General features: G+C 45.6%; 1 protein-coding gene across 1 annotated transcript in view; it reads left to right on the top strand.

Annotated features, from left to right (window-relative positions):
- Window positions 1-16,669, top strand: part of LOC120977970 — a 28,426-nt gene extending 11,757 nt beyond the window's left edge. The window contains exons 3-6 of the mRNA XM_040406171.1: window positions 3,639-3,769; window positions 7,592-7,718; window positions 11,843-11,956; window positions 16,434-16,669. Coding sequence (XP_040262105.1) covers window positions 3,639-3,769; window positions 7,592-7,718; window positions 11,843-11,956; window positions 16,434-16,571 — 510 coding nt within the window. The 3' untranslated portion in view covers window positions 16,572-16,669. The remainder of the gene's footprint in view (window positions 1-3,638; window positions 3,770-7,591; window positions 7,719-11,842; window positions 11,957-16,433) is intronic.
- The last annotated feature ends 765 nt before the right edge of the window (window positions 16,670-17,434 follow it).

Genomic DNA, 17,434 nt, shown 5'->3' with positions numbered 1-17,434 from the left:
ATTTCTCCACAGCTGTCCCTGACAGATACTTTCTTGACCGGCTTTATGCTCTTTGCAGAACATGATTTCGGTAATGGGTTAGCTGGTTGCACACAACGCTTGTGGAGGCAGGACAGTAACGTACCGGGCAAGTGACCGCACATGCAAGTGACCGCACATTGGTGACAATACAGTGCACATAGGCCCTATTACAGTAAGTGGATGTCACCTGGTATGTCCACACAGGACATAAATTGCTGGGGAAAAATCAGTGGTTTTGCAGTCTGAGACCCACGGAGGTAGCCAAATGCTGTACGCGTTGTGAATGGAGGTAGCGCTTATGCTCAACCACTGCATCATTCGAATGGAGGACTTAGTAGCATGCTAATAGTATAGCTGGCAACGGAGAGGGCGACAGGACGGGCTGCCATTAGAATGCCACTGTGGCAGCCATTAGCATGTAGTTTGATGGGTAACGCGATACTGGTTGTAGTCTGGTGACACGGATAATCGGCTGTTTTGCAGTAGAAAACAAAATGGGGGTCATTTACAAACAGGTATACACCGCTTTTTGGCGTATATTGCAGACTGCGGCACAAAGGTTACTTGCGCCGCAGTCTGCAACTTTTTCCCCTTTTCAGCCGCTCACGCCAGGTCTAAAAAAAGGGGCGTGATGTGGGCGGGGAAAAGGGCGGGCCGTCTCATTTATCTCTTTCAACGCCTATTTTATGGTCCATTCACACGTCCGTAGTTCTGGGTCCGCATCAGTTCTGCAATTTTGTGGAACGGGTGCAGACCCATTCATTTCAATGGGGCTGCAAAAGATGCTAACAGCACACCATGTGCTGTCTGCATCTGTAGTTCCGTTCCGCAGCCCCGCAAAAAAGAAAGAGCATGTCCTATTCATGACTGCGGACAAGAAAAGGCATTTCTATCATTGGGCCAGTCATGTGCGGTCCGCAAAATGCGCAACGCACACGGACAGTATCCGTGTTTTGCGGATCTGCAATTTGTGAACCATAAAACACTTACGGGAGCAAGGGAGCTGGCAGGGGCGGATTGGCCATAGACCTCACAGGGAAATTTCCCAGTGGGCCGATACCCAGGGGGCTGTCTTGGCCCTCCTCACAGCCCGCCAGTGGAAGTTTTTGGGGATGTATTTTGTGCTGCTGGCAGTATTTTGTGATGGACTGTGGTATTTGGCTCTGTTGGGGTGGCATAATGTACCACAATATGGTATAGCTGGCTCTGCCTTCTATCAATTTGGACCCAACTACACAATGGGGCCACTTTTAGTATTTTTTCCAGGGTCACTTCAAGTTCCCAGTCCGCCCCAGCGTAGATTTTAGACAATCTAAGGGATCGCTCTCTCTCAGGGGGTCGCAATCACAGATTTCTTCGCAAACAACGGGGTTCAGGTCCAAAAGGTGCTTTATTTTGGCACTTCAGCACCATCACACACATAAACATTGAAAATAAACACGTCTGTCTGGGCTCTACCTAATACACGTGTTGTCTCTACCTCACCTATAGAGCGCCGTTCACACACGGGATTAGATCCGGCTTCCTCAGCCATATACGGTCCAGCAGCCTCCAGGCTGTGACCACACCAGCATCCTTGGGGGGAGATAGTCCAGAAGTTCTCCCGACTCTGACCGTGTGACCCTCTTTCCGTAGGCATCGCTGGGCCCCCCAAACTTTAGGCTTTACAAATCCTCGTGGCCCCTCAGCCCTCCTGGCTGAGACCACACAGAGCATATCAGGCTTCCTCAGTTTTTCCCCCCTAAGGGCTCATGCACACGACCGTATGTGTTTCCAGACACGGAAAGAAAATACGTTTGTGTGCATGAGCCCTAAGTCATACACACAGGGTTGTTTTATCCCTCCTTGATGACAGGAGCAGGCCTCACCTGCGATCATCTCTGGCAAAAGACAATACATGTAGTGGAAGGGTGCGGTCTGGCAGATCCCACTACCAAACCTATCCCCCAGTCCACATGAAATCCAGCCCAGAACAACATCTAGACCAGGGATCAGCAACCTTCGGCACTCCAGCTGCTGTGAAACTACAACTCCCAGCATACAATCATGCCCCACTGTTCTTCTAACTCCCATATAAGTGAATGAAGCATTCTGGGAGTTGTAGTTTCTAAACAGCTGGAGTGCTGGAGGTTGCTGATCTCTGATCTAGACAAAACTGTCTCAGCAAACTACACTTTGCAGAAACCACTGCATTTTTCTGGATTTCAGTTCTCACCCAGCTGAGGTATCTGGGTGGGATATACAGGCCTCCCAGCACCTATACTGTACACATCACCACAACAAGTGCAAAGTCCGCCTCAGTTATGTAGAGGCCGCCACCTCTACTCTACATAACTTAGGCGGATGAACCGCCAGCGCAGGAGGGACGAAGACCAGCATCTAAATTGCCGATCTTCATAAATGTCCCCCCAATGTTGCTGACTGTGTGGCTTCCAGATCGCTTTTGCTGTCTTGCAGACGCCAAGGTCATGTATGGAGCCTAGCTATTTTGCTGAGCAATGGAAAAAGGGATAACAAGGAGACTGGGAATGCAGCCCATAAGCAAGTGTTTCATATTGGTATAATGTATACAGTTTAGGCCGAATGCACACGGCCGTGTTCCGCGGCCGTGAGCAATCCGTGGTATGCCGGCCTGGATTCCTGCTGACAGCAGGAACGCACGGCGTCATTGGTTGCTATGACGCCGCGCGCTTCATGCCGCCGCTGCACTACAGTAATACACTCGTATGATCTATACGAGTGTATTACTGTAGTGCAGCGGTGGCATGAAGCGCACGGCGTCATAGCAACCAATGATGCCGTGCGCTCCTGCTGTCAGCAGGAATCCAGGCCGGCATACCACGGACCGCTCACGGCCGTGTGCATTCGGTCTTATACTGGGTTTGCTGCGCCATTGTGTTTACATGGCCTCTTAAAGAGGACCTGACCCCTCTCCTGACATTAACTACTTGCATCCCCCATGTAATAAAAAATTCTGTAGCATCTATTCTTATGACTCTATGAAGTGCCACTCCTTTATTATTCCTGCTAGAAGTTATGAATGAGTCTCTAGCAGTTTGCACTCAGTGTCCAGCTGGGTGTTACCAGTTTGGGGGGGGGGGGTGTCGCTGCACAGTCTGATACTGTCCAATCAGTGTTGCCATTGTGGGACTGTGCAGGGAGGACCCCCCCCCCCCCCCCCCCCCACAACTGATAAGACACCCATCTGGACCTTCATTGTAAACTGCTGGTCATTCATTAATAAGTTCTAGCAAGAATAATAAAGGAATGGGAGATCATTGGGTCATAAGAATAGATGCTTCCGAATTATTACATGGGGAATGCAAGTAGTTAATAAAACAGACACGTCAGGAGAGGTGAGGGTCCTCTTTAAGATGGCCTTACAGACTAGATAAATGTCGGACAAAATAGCCCCATTTCCTCCAGACTTGTACAGCGTCCTCTCTGTTCACCCACAAAAGCAGATGTCAGGGATGATAAGGGGGAAATGGGGGAAAAATGAGACCCTTTATTTTAATGTTTTACAACCCCTTTAAGAGCACCGTTTCTAAGTCTCTTATCTCCACTTTAAGGATTACAATGTAATTGTACTTTCCTGTCTTGGTTTCATTCTTCAGAGCAGTCTGGAACATGTATTTGAAAACTGCTTTCCTCCAATGTCACATCCACTTGTAGAAGAAGAAATTCAGCCGCTGGAATCATTACTACATGATGTTAAACCTCAAGGTCATAAACAGCCATGGAGAAGGTAGGAGCTGTATCTGGACAGTAGCGCCTTGGATGCATACAGACACTGTTTAGTTTTCAGGACGTGTTGGTCCTCACAATGGAGGTTTGTGGTGTAAGGAGCTAATAGGTTAAAGAGGAGCTGTGTCCCCTCTCCTGACATGTACAAACCGGATTCCCAAAAAGTTGGGACACTAAACAAATTGTGAATAAAAACTGAATGCAATGATGTGGAGATGGCAAATGTCAATATTTTATTTGTAATAGAACGTAGATGACAGATCAAACGTTTAATCCGAGTAAATGTATCATTTTAAAGGAAAAATATGTTGATTCCAATTTTCACGGTGTCAACAAATCCCCAAAAAGTTGGGACAAGTAGCAATAAGAGGCTGGAAAAAGTAAATTTGAGCATAACGAAGAGCTGGAAGACCAATTAACACTAATTAGGTCAATTGGCAACATGATTGGGTATAAAAAGAGCTTCTCAGAGTGGCAGTGTCTCTCAGAAGCCAAGATGGGTAGAGGATCACCAATTCCCACAATGTTGCGCAGAGAGATAGTGGAGCAATATCAGAAAGGTGTTACCCAGCGAAAAATTGCAAAGACTTTGCATCTATCATCATTAACTGTGCATAACATCATCCGAAGATTCAGAGAATCTGGAACAATCTCTGTGCGTAAGGGTCAAGGCCGTAAAACCATACTGGATGCCCGTGATCTCCGGGCCCTTAAACGACACTGCACCACAAACAGGAATGCTACTGTTAAGGAAATCACAGAATGGGCTCAGGAATACTTCCAGAAACCATTGTCAGTGAACACAATCCACCGTGCCATCCGCCGTTGCCAGCTGAAACTCTACAGTGCAAAGAAGAAGCCATTTCTAAGCAAGATCCACAAGCTCAGGCGTTTTCACTGGGCCAGGGATCATTTAAAATGGAGTGTGGCAAAATGGAAGACTGTTCTGTGGTCAGACGAGTCACGATTCGAAGTTCTTTTTGGAAATCTGGGACGCCATGTCATCCGGACCAAAGAGGACAAGGACAACCCAAGTTGTTATCAAGGCTCAGTTCAGAAGCCTGCATCTCTGATGGTATGGGGTTGCATGAGTGCGTGTGGCATGGGCAGCTTGCATGTCTGGAAAGGCACCATCAATGCAGAAAAATATATTCAGGTTCTAGAACAACATATGCTCCCAACCAGACGTCATCTCTTTCAGGGAAGACCCTGCATTTTTCAACAAGATAATGCCAGACCACATTCTGCATCAATCACAACATCATGGCTGCGTAGGAGAAGGATCCGGGTACTGAAATGGCCAGTCTGCAGTCCAGATCTTTCACCTATAGAGAACATTTTGCGCATCATAAAGAGGAAGGTGCAACAAAGAAGGCCCAAGACGATTGAACAGTTAGAGGCCTGTATTAGACAAGAATGGGAGAGCATTCCTATTTCTAAACTTGAGAAACTGGTCTCCTCGGTCCCCAGACGTCTGTTGAGTGTTGTAAGAAGAAGGGGAGATGCCACACAGTGGTGAAAATGGCCTTGTCCCAACTTTTTGGGGATTTGTTGACACCATGAAATTCTGATTCAACATATTTTTCCCTTAAAATGGTACATTTTCTCAGTTTAAACTTTTGTTCCGTTATTTATGTTCTATTCTGAATAAAATATTAGAAGTTGGCACCTCCACATCATTGCATTCAGTTTTTATTCACGATTTGTATAGTGTCCCAACTTTTTTGGAATCCGGTTTGTAATAACTACTTGCATCTCCCATGTAATAACAATTCTTGGGCATCTATTCTTACGACGCTATGTTGGACCATTCCTTAAATATTCCTGCTAGAAGTTATGAATGAATTACTAGCATTTTGCAATACAGGTCCAGATGGGTGTTACCAGTTGAGGGTGTGTTCCCACAGTCTGACACTATCCAATCAGTGTTGTCAGTGTTAGACTGCAGGGACACCCCCCCCCAACTGGTAATACCCATCTGGACCTTCATTGCAAACTGCTAGCAATTCACCCATAACTTCTAGCAGGAACAATAAAGGAAAGGCTCAACAGTCGTAACAATATATTCTCGAGAATTGTCATTTAATGGGGAATGCAAGTAGTTACTAAAATGTACATGTCAGGAGAGGTGACAGTTCATCTTTTAAATTTAAAATCCCTGGAAGTCTAGTGTGGTTTACAGAACGTCATATTCGCTGCTTTCACAGTCATAAAACATCTGTCCTCCTGCAGCCACCACTAGGGGGAGCTGCCTGCATAGAGATGTATACAGCTCCAACTAAGTTAAATACTAAGGGGGTCATTTATTATTGTTTTTACTCCACTTTTTGGCATACTTTTCCCTGCTCACAACACTTTTCCAAGGTAGTGGAAAAAGGGGGCGTGGAGTTAGTGGGGAAGACGGCGGGCTGGCTGGCTCGTCTCATTTATCATTTTCCATGCCAGTTTATGGCTTGGAAAATAGTGTTAAACTACGCCAGCAAGAGAGCTTTAGTTTAAACCATGTTGCACGGCCAGCACCAAGCTGCCAGCACAGGGGGATTAAGTCCGGCGTCTAAATCCCTGGTCTTAATACATGACACCCTAAGTTTCCAGGGTACTTTCCTTATCGCTGATAGGAAGTTAGGCTACTTTCACACTTGCGTTCAGAGCAGGTCCGTCTGGTATCTGCACAGACGGATCCGCTCCTATAATGCAGACGTTGGGATCCGTTCAGAACGGATCCGTTTGCATTACTCCGTTTTGACTTTACATGGGGGACGGATCCGTTTGAAAATTGAGCCATACTGTGTCAACTTCAAACGGATCCGTCCCCATTGACTTACATTGTAAGTCTGGACGGATCCGTTTGCCTCCGCACAGCCAGGCGGACACCCGAACGCTGCAAGCAGCGTTCAGGTGTCCGTCTGCTGAGCGGAGCGGAGGACAAACGCTGCCAGACTGATGCATTCTGAGCGGATCCACCTACACTCAGAATGCATTAGGGCTGGACGGATCCGTTCGGGGCCGCTTGTGAGAGCCTTCAAACGGAGCTCACAAGCGGAGCCCCGAACGCTAGTGTGAAAGTAGCCTAAGAAAGTTAGCAATCATTTTTTGGCTTTTTTGAAATCCCCATGATTTTTATTGCACTAGAAAAAAACTCCTATGCCTGCCCTTGCAGTGGCAGACAGACCATAAATACAGCCCTAGCTGCTGTTTTATGCAGGTAGCTTCCTCATGGAAAGTAGGCCCTTTTTTTGTGGCATGATCTAGCACCTAGATGGCAGGCTCCGTTGTGATTTTTTTTTTTTTATGACCCTCTTTTTCCTATTTGTAGACCTTGCATGACGTATGTATGTATGTATGTAGTGGGAGGTTTGGTCTGGGAAAACAGGTATTTTCCTCCCAGCATGTGATGCTGGGCTGATTTACAGCCAGGTGAGGTCAAATACCGGACCGGATTTTAAGTGCCGGTCCGGCTTTTGGCAGCACCTGGCTGTCCTTAAATAGGCAGCTGGGCTCAGAAGCCAGGTCTCTGTGTTGGGATCTGGGAGCCTTGTGTCTGGATGAAGGCTTGCTACCTGTTTGGCATGAAAACAGGTTGGTGCTGCTATCAGCAAGGGCTTTTTGAGGCAGAATTGCCGCATGGTGTGAATCACCACCAACACCGCAAGGTGACTTTCTGTTTGAAGATGACTGCTTGTTTTGTCACTTGCCTAAAGTATGAATAAAACACTGAACTGACACAAAAGAACTTGTTGTTGCCTCTATACTGCGTCCGCTAATCCTGTCTACCAGAGTGAAACGCCACAATATATATGTATGCCTTATTTTATTATTACAGATCCACAGACTATCTACAGAGAGCCACATCTGAACACACAAGACATCCTGATCTTCTCTACAAGTGGGAAGGATCCCAGCTACACAGCACCTACCTCTCATCTCTCCATATCAACCCCAATGACAAGGTTAGACTGCTGTTATCTTCTGTGGCACTTCCCTCTTACACGGGCCAACGCTGAGCAGCAAACAAGTGCTGATTGGCGATATACAAACAGATCAGCGCTTTTTTAAAGAGCCTTTTAGAGCCTATTATGGAAGCAGGGGAAGTGAGGCTGAAGTCAGGAAGGGGCCCATGAGGAGAACAAAAGGATATATTTTCAGGGCTGAGGGAGCGGTGAGTATGGTGCTCCTAGTCTAGCACTGTTAATACTCACCTCTCCCTGGTTCTTCTTCTCCGGGTGCCTGCTCTGCATTACGTCCTGGCAGTGCACAGCTTCAGGACGGGACTTACTGTGAGTAGGAGCGCACTATGACCTGATGATGTGTGACGTCAGGTTACAGTGTAGTGTGTGTCTAGACACAGTGTTGCACAAAGATTGGAGGCACCTGTAAGAGGAGAAGAGAGGGGAGTATATATATTTTTTTGGTTCGGTCTGAGGTCTGCATTAAGAAGACCGAGGAAGGGGGAGACAGGCCGTTCAAAAATTTGCTGTGGGACCAGTCAGTTCTAGTTACGCCACTGATCTGCAGGGGTTGTATGAGATTAAAAATAAGGTCTGTTTTTCCAGACACAGTGCCACTCTTGTACACACACTGTACTAGGGTCGACACCTTTCCCAACAAAAAATACCAGCAAAGTTTACATGATAACGGAGGATGTGATTGGGGACATGGCTTAACACGGGGTGTTATTTGGCACCAACGCTTTGACCATATTTAGAGTTTTGTCTTTTTTTTTTTTAATAAAGCTTAATTTTTTCCCTCTTGTGTAATACACCCCTGTGTATTTAACATTTATGATATCTATTTTTATCTCTGCCATGTATCAGAATCCACAGCCTTCTGCATTGAAAGCAACGAATCTAACCACTGAGCCATAGAGCTCAATACTAGCAAATGGAAGATTTTCTGTGGCTAAAAACGTCAATAGTATTTTTCCCATGTATTATATATTCAGATGCACAATGTGCTGGAATCTACAGATATCTCTATATATACCAGGACATTGTATGGGCATTTTTTTTTTCTATATATCAGGACATTTTATATTTTTTAGCAACTACAAACAAAATGTCCATTATAGAAGTAGATCAATTAAAATACCGTAATGTAAGCGCTGTCTCCATCAAATGACAGAAATAAACGTCACCTGATGTAAAGCACTATAAGGCCTCATGTACATGACAGATCTGTTTTGTGGTCCACAAACCGAGGATCCGCAGGACGCGCATACCGTCCACGTGCAATCTGCATTTTTTGTGGACCCATTCAATGAGTTCAGTGACTGCAATTTACTTGGCAGAATAATCTATAATTTGCAGAATTACTGGAGAGAACATGGACGGTACCTGTATTTTGCTGACGTTTTTAGCCATAGAAAATCTTCAATTTACTAGTATTGGGCTCTATAGCTCAGTGGTTAAAGACTTTGGATATCAAACCCAGAACCTGCTGCATTGATGGCAGAGACAATGTAAAATAAAAGTAGGGGTATCTCCAGGCATACTGACATCTCTTGGGAATACCTCTCCTTTAGGATCATAGCTCTGACTCTATGGACGCAGAACAGAGACTCCCAAGCCATATGTGGAGAAAGAGCTGGGACTCGAAAGCAGAAAAAATATGGGCTGGTACAAAAAACTAACAAAATACTGGTACTGACAGTCTGAGCATCCTGGTTTGGCTGGTGGCAACCTCAACTAACTGTGTCTGGAATTGCAGCCTGATAAGGGAAAAATCTCATATGACTCCTTTCAGTCTACTTTATTGTTACCACATTTATTTTAGTTAAAGGGGTTGTCCGGGTTCAGAGCTGAACCCGGACATACCCAAATTTTTACCCAGGAAGCCCCCCTGATGTTAGCATCGGAGCATCTCATGCTCCGATGTGCTCCCTTGCCCTGCGCTAGATCGCCAAGGGCACAGGCCCTTTTGTTTACAATAACACACTGCCGGGCGGAGGCTCCCGTCCGGCAGTGTGTTCGGTGATGTCCCTGGCTCTGATGGGCGTGCTTTAGCGCTGCCCTAGCCGTTTTACAGAGCTGGTGATGTCACCGGGCTTCCTGAGGGCCCCATGGAGAGCCCGGTTAGTCACCAGAACTCCTGAAAATGCCTTTGCCCTGGTGATTTAGCTCAGGGCAAAGGAGAGCATCGGATCATGAACTGTTCCGATGTTCAAGACAGGGGGGCTGCCGGGGTGAAAATGGAGGTATGTCCGGTTTCAGCTCTGAACCCGGACAACCCCTTTAAGTCATTCTTCAGCCAGAGACTGAAAAGTGGAGATTTTAATTTTAATGTCCTCTTTTCAGGGGGATTCTCAGTTTTGAAGATTGCAGAATAGGGATGGTGGCAAGGATGGCCAAGATGGGCACCACATGAGAGAGCTCTGGTTATTAATGGGTATTCCAGCCGATAAGATTTATTTAGCCTAGATAGGTGGGATTCCAATAGCGGGCACGCCCACTGATTGGTAGAACCAGGCGATCAGTGCCCCGTCCCTCCTGACCACCATGCCCAAATGAGTTGAACATGCACGCTGTAGCTCCATGCAGCCCTATGGGAGGTACAGAAACCGTGAGTAGGGTCAAACCCTCATGTGATAAGGTCATAAATATCAGATGTAATACCCTGTTTTAATACTGAGATGGCTACATTAATATTTAGTCTATCCACACCTTTAAAGGGGTTCAGGTTATTTTTTTTAATCTGCCCCACCCCCAGAAGGACCTGTTGAGAAATCCATACTCGCCTTGTCCTCGCTGTTCAGTTCCAGCTCCCTGGCTGTCTTCAATGGACTACCCATCAGGGGCGTAGCTATAGGGGGTGCAGAGGTATCAGTCTCTACCAGGCCCAAAAGCCTGAGGGGCCCAAAAACTTTGTGCCTCATAAGAAGACACCGATATTATAGAAAGTGCATGCAGGTCAAGTTACAGCTCTGGCTGGAGGGAAGGAGTTAGGTCAAGAATTGGGCATGGGGGGAGGGGGCGCGGGGCCATTTAAAGTTTTGCCTCAGGCAGCATGAAGGTTATGTGCGTCCTGGTCACAAAGCACTGAGGGAAGGGGGGGGGGGGGCCAAGCTGAACTCTTGCACCACAGCCCATGAGCCTTTAGCTACGCCCCTCCTTCCCATCTGTCAACTTCCAGCACGGGCAGGGTCACGTGTGCTGCTGAAGTCAATGATTGGCCTCAGCGGTGATGTGTCTCCAAGCGGCATATCACTGCTGGGTCATATCCTACTTGTGGACATATCACCGCTGGCGCTGAGGTCAATCATTGGCTGCAGACGTGTGCGTGATCCCATCCATCTGGAAGTTGGTGTACGGGGACTGGAAGTTGACAGGCGGGGATCGGAGGTGCACTAAAGATAGTCTGGAAGCCAGGGAGGTGAAATTGAGTGGTGAGGCCCTGCTGAGGTGGAGGCATATAAAAAAAAAAACTGTCAACCCCTTTAACGTTCTACTATCACAAGTGTGAGACCACTGGTAGAGAAAACTTGAGGACTTGAGAAATTTCTAAGCAAAATTGAGTGTTCAATGTTTAGCTTTCGAACAAGACGCATTTGACTGTGTAGAGAACTGAATAAATATATATATATATATATATATACACACACACACATCAGGTTTGTACTAAAAAAGAATATCTAAAGTTCATGATTATCAGTGACTAAAGCAATAGAAAAAAGTTCACACAACACTGACATAACCAATTGTATGGATATCTATTAATAAAGAACATCTCCTCCAAGGCGTTACTCATCTGTTGAATGTATCTCTACAGAATAATTCCCCAAAGACCTATTTGTTCATCTAGTCACTGTTGGATGTCATACATGGAGACGAGGTTGTATAATTACTCCTCCAAAGATTTCCCCATCTGTTTCACTGTGCGTACAATATTAGCTGATCTAGATAGTCTGCTAGGATATACCATCTGGATCTTTCACTGAGAAGAAATATTTTATATACATTTCATATGAGTACAGGTTTAGGATCCGTATTAGGGTGCAGTCTGTCCAGAAAAATGACTCTTGTTATAGTGGAGATGGTATACTGATATTCAAGCACTGTTCCTTTTTTCCTTTCGGCAGGGTCCACCACACAGAACCAAGTTTTTGGCAGCTTCTCCAGTCCCTAAACAGGGGCCACAACCACACAAACTGAGCGCTGGGTTAGCAAGAGATCCAGAGCTTAAACTGATGAAGGTCAGAAACCACCTACATTCAATTCGCTCAGAAAATTGTGAAGTCAACAGACATGGACGTGTAATGAGAGCATGAAAACTGTCAGGTTTTCACTATTCTTCCAGGATTTCAGTGTTAGGGCTCATGCACACGAGTGTAAGGGCCCCATGCCTGTGCCGTGTGAATTGCATTTGCGGATACGGACCCATTGACCTGAATGGGTCTGCGACCAGCTAAATACAACAAAAGATAGGACATAGCCTATCTTTTGCGGTGCGGACCTGAAAGTCCACGGAAGAGCTTTGTAGTGCTTCTGTGGGCTTCTGATCTGTATCTCTGCAACACAAAAAAAGTAGTAGATGTCCTATCTTTGGTTGTATCTGGTGGATCACTAACCTATTCAAGTCAATGGGTCCGCATCCACACCACAGAGTGCACATGGCCAGTGCCGTATATTGCGGACCGGCCATTTATGGTCTGCAATACAGACACTGAGCCTTTATGCTTGGGTGCATGAGCCCCTAAGGTCCCATTACACTGAACAAGCATCGGCTCAAAACCAAGTGGGACGCTCGTTAGTGATTATCTGGCGGTGTAGAGGTGCTGCCTGTAACGGCATACAAGGGAATACTCCAAACTCTGAACGGAACCTCACGAATAGCTGCTAGCAGACGAATAGGAAACGCACCCAAGCGGCTTACACTCCTAGCAATCAGTCTCTAACAGCATACAGTGAATCCCCCCCAAGAACGAGACGAGGCTCCTTGTTGAGGGTCAAGCAGTGGTCACCCAGAGCTGTGCGTTTTATTGATCTTATATAACATTAGTACACATCAGTACCTCCCACAGGGTTTTGTAAAAACAACCAATAAACACGTACAATACAGTAAAACACTCCCACACAAAATCCTCCCCACTGCCTGTGATACAATTACCTTACACAATGGGTTGATGTAATTTTTACCGGCAGGAGAATACACAATGTCTTCTGTCCTGGAGACAACTGAGGAGTAATTCAATTATCTCTCAGGACAAAAGGAAATTGCCAATACACACGTGGGGACAATAGGACAGACATCACTACTCAAATATACAATGTCCCACCCTTTACAGTACACATAGACATTTAACATATCCCAAAATGGCACGAATTAGACCAGGGGTTCAAAAGTTAGTAAAAGTCCTTTGTGAACAAAGGAAGCATGGCTGATGAGAGGGCCCATAATCCTGGGGGAAGAGGCTGGCAACCAGGCCCCTCCAAAACCCAGTGGCGAGGTTAGTTTCGCCACACTGCCAATTACCTGATCGAGCTAAATGCTTTTTCATCGGGTAATCGCATCTTTAATGCGGTCAGAAGATCGTGCCGTCTAAACAGCCTCTGGGGACGACTGATGGCATTGGGGATTGCTCCTCCTCATACTGTAGAGGAGATCGCTGCATGTAAATACAGCAGTCTTCTCCACTGACAGGCAGGTGATAGTCGCGAAGGAACACTTCTTTCCTGACAATCGCCTGTTAAATTATGCAGTGTAAATGGGCCTTAAGGTTCTGGTTGCAGCCATGAACAGCTTACTGTGTCCTTACTGTGAATGAAACGGTTCCCTCATCTCCTCTTACAGCAGGAAGTCCAAGCACAATCTGATCTATCGACCAGCAGCTAAATCCCAAACTATTGTCTCTCTATGCAACTGCAGTTAAAGTGCCTTCAATAGATGTTGGCCAAATGCTTGTTAGGCCGACTGCTATCTCTCCCAATTCCCCCATACACATACCAGTTTGACTGAGCCAAGTGTGTATGTGATTAAGTACTGGTTAGCTATAACCATAAATGATGTTTAAAAGGTCAAACCTTGACTTAAAGGATAGCTACTTTTCCATCTGGTGGCACCAGAGGCACAGCATTATTTTCTTTTTAGAAAGACATAATCTGCATACCTTTTTCCCAGACAAGCATTGCATGGCTTATAAGACTCCTTATGCCTACTAGGCGAAGTAGTATCTCTTGAATCCCGACAAAGGCCTCTCAGCTGGACAACCCAATTCTGTCTGCGTTGCATGATGAGTGTCAGTCATCCCGAAACAGCTGTCTGCAGATGAGGTTCTGGCTTGGCTTTAATCCTATGTTATGTCTCAAGGCCCATTTAAAAGGTTGAACATTGATTTAAAGGATAGCTACTTACCACTTGGTGAAATCGGAAGCACAGGTTTATTTCTTTTTAGAAACAGAGTTCCCATTTGCATAAGTTTTATATGAAGATAAGGGAGAAAACTGTTGCTAACCACCTATGGTGGCGGAAAACAAAAGGATCGGGCTTTAAAATTCAAAGCTCCCTATCCTTTTCTCCCCTGACAGGCCCTCATGCAGAAAGCGGTGAGCTTGGCCAACAGTAGCTTAACATGTATGAGGACCATAACTGGAACCCACTCAGTGCTAGCTATAAACTCCCACACAGAAGCTGGAGCATGTCGTGGGCAAACACCTGATAGAAGTCTATCTAGAACCTATGTATTAAAGAGGGTCTTGAAGCACCTGTTCTGGACAATACTTTTTTAGGATCCCGACTTCATTATATTGTGCATGTAGTGAGTTTGTGGTGGGACAAAGCAACAACCTGAGATAATGTTGAAATAGGAGGTTGAATTATTATTTAATCACCACCAATTTCCTACAGAAGTGTCGTCCCCTTCTCACTAAAGCCTCCTGCACTGTCTTCAATGCCCTCCCATTCTTACCATGACTGCTGAAGGAGAGCAATGGGACCAGACTGGTCCATCAATCTCCTCACTCTGCATATGCGCTAATGTCCTATGCATAATCATTTTAAATGGAGGAAGCTGACGGAACCGTCCGGTCACATGCCCGTCACATCAGCGGCCAAGTCCAGTGACGTGCGGGAAGTGCAGAAGGCTTTAAGGCCGATGATAAAATAGGGTGTATACGTAGGCCATAATTATTTGACCCAGTATAACGTCCAGGCCAATTGGATGTACAGATTAGGTCTCCAATAAATTGTTGGCAGCTAGTACAACACAGGGGGTGTGAAAGGCCAGGTATGAGATGTATTTCTTTGTATGGACACTTTTAGGGTAGGTTCAGACCAGGTAAATACCACTTGGAACCCTTCCTACATTTAAAAATTAATTTTTAATAAATTCTCATAAAAAATATAAATAAAAAAAACTCAAAAACAGGTTCAGACCAGGGGCAGGCTGGGAACTTAAAGTGGCTTTGGAAAAAAATAAAAATAAATAAATGTGGCCCCATGTTATAGGCGGGTCCAAATTGACAGAAGGTGGAGCGACACAAGTAGGCGGCATCAGCAATACCATAGCGCAAAATACTGTCCCATCAGAACCGTATACCACAGTGTAGCACAATATATTGCCTCAAAAGTTGTCTCTCTCTGGGGGTCATCAAGAGATGCCATCTTCTGTCCTCCTCCAGTTGTCTCTGATTAGGATATGGAGCAGGGGGCTTAGGAGGTGAGATACGACCAAAGCAGTTGAATTCAGGAGGACATGTGCTATAGCTGGCCAAGTACATGAGTATTTGATTCTCACTGATTAATTATCCCTGAGAGCTCATTATGTACCTGGGCGGCCAACTTGGGCATTGGCCCACCGGGAAATTTCCCTGTAAGGTCTATGGCCAATCCGCCCCTGGTTCAGACGGAGGATTTTGGGCACCAGTTTCGACACGGATTTGGTGCCGAAAACCAGGCTCAATCTTTGCTGAAACCTTGTTTTCAATGGGAGGCCTTGCTACAGTTCATGTCCCCGAGGATTTTCAAGAACATGCCAAGAATGTCCAGGTCCATTATTGTCGCAGTCACCGCGTGGACCCCTCACAAAGCCGCAGCGGGAGCTTTATTCAGTGGAGAGCGGGTCTGCATGAAAACCCACAGAAGAAACCACTGCACAGTTTCTGCCGTAGGATGCGTGGAGGATTGTGTCACGTACAAAATCCCATCTCCATCTGAACCTACTCTTAGGGTATGTCCATTGGTCAGAAAAAATCCATTGCGGGTTTGCCACAGAATTTTGGTGAAGTCCACATTTTATGTGCAACGGTGAAATCTGCGGTTTTAAATCCAGAGAATGAATTGACATGCAGATTTACAATCCCATTTGTCAAAATTTCATCCACTTTGCTGATACTGTAATAAGCTTTGGATTTTCCATCCGTAAATCCAAATGGAAAATCCACAACATATCTGCTACTAGCATGACCACAGATAATCTTTATAAAATTCTGTGGCAAATCCGCAATGGATTCTATGGAAAAACATAGAAACAGCACCACACCTGTCCATGGGTTGTGTCTGGCATTGCAGCTAAGCCTTAAGTGATGGAGCTGGGCTGTAATACCACATACAACCTGTGGACAGTTGTGGAGCTGTTTTGAAAAAAAAACAAAAACTGTTTAGTTATAAGGAGAACATCATATGAAAGACAGCAATTGTCACTACCTCGTCTGTTTTTCCCCTTTTTCCTCCAGGTGGCCTCTGTGTCAGTCCATGTCACTGGCTTCAGTCCATCCCATCACTTGCAGTCCCTTTTCCAGCACTGGTCGCAGCCCAATAGGAAGACTAGACTGAAGGTCGCCTATGAATTTAACCGCAGTCTCCTCGTGTGACCATTCTCTGGGACTCACAATTCACAGTTTTGGTAATATTTGGTGGCAGAGCTGAGGATTTTTATGTCACAGAAAAGTATATTTTCTACAATAAAAGTTAATGATTAAAGAGTGATTTGTCGTCAGTACTGTATATTAATTAGTTTTTTTTTGGTCATCTTATTTAGGCCTTGTTTATATTGACTACTTTTGGTTAGTTCTATTTTTTCCCTTTACAATTAAATTCTGCTTACCAAAAGCAGCCACTAGGGGAGCTGACTGGATACAGAATTATACAGGTCCCAGTATGTTTAGTGGGAGCTCTATGAACCCATATGCAATGAGCTCCACCTAATAATGGGCGCAGGCAGCAAATTGTGATAAAATAATAATATATACTCGCCTATTTCATTCCCCTCCACTACCAGGGCTGGCACGCCCATCTTCCCCGACACTGCAGTCATGACGTCATCTTCTTGGCGGCAGAGATGACATGCTTGTATCACCTAGACACCGCTGCAGCCAGTCCCTGCACTCAGCAGTATATGGGACATGACCGCTGAGACCAGTGATTGGCTACTTCAATGACATGCCCATATACTGCATGTGCCCACTGCAGCTAAACAAACCTGGTGAGGGTATATTATTAGTCAAATCTGTTTTTATTGACAAATAACAAACATAATGTACACAATGGAAGAGCGGGACATCAAGCAGTACATATACAGTAGTGCATATAACCAACTGCACCCATTCACAATAATAATCTGAAAATCTGTACTCTTAGGGCATAACCCTGACAAGACAAGTAGATGAACTAGTACAGTCAACTCAAGCAGTTCCATTTCTTCCTCTATGTGTGCATACATTTGCTGTGAGAACAA

This window comes from Bufo bufo, chromosome 8 (assembly GCF_905171765.1).
Source record: "Bufo bufo chromosome 8, aBufBuf1.1, whole genome shotgun sequence".
Lineage (NCBI taxonomy): Eukaryota > Metazoa > Chordata > Amphibia > Anura > Bufonidae > Bufo > Bufo bufo.
Note: the sequence above shows the minus strand (reverse complement) of the source record. Positions and strands in the feature narration are given on the sequence as shown.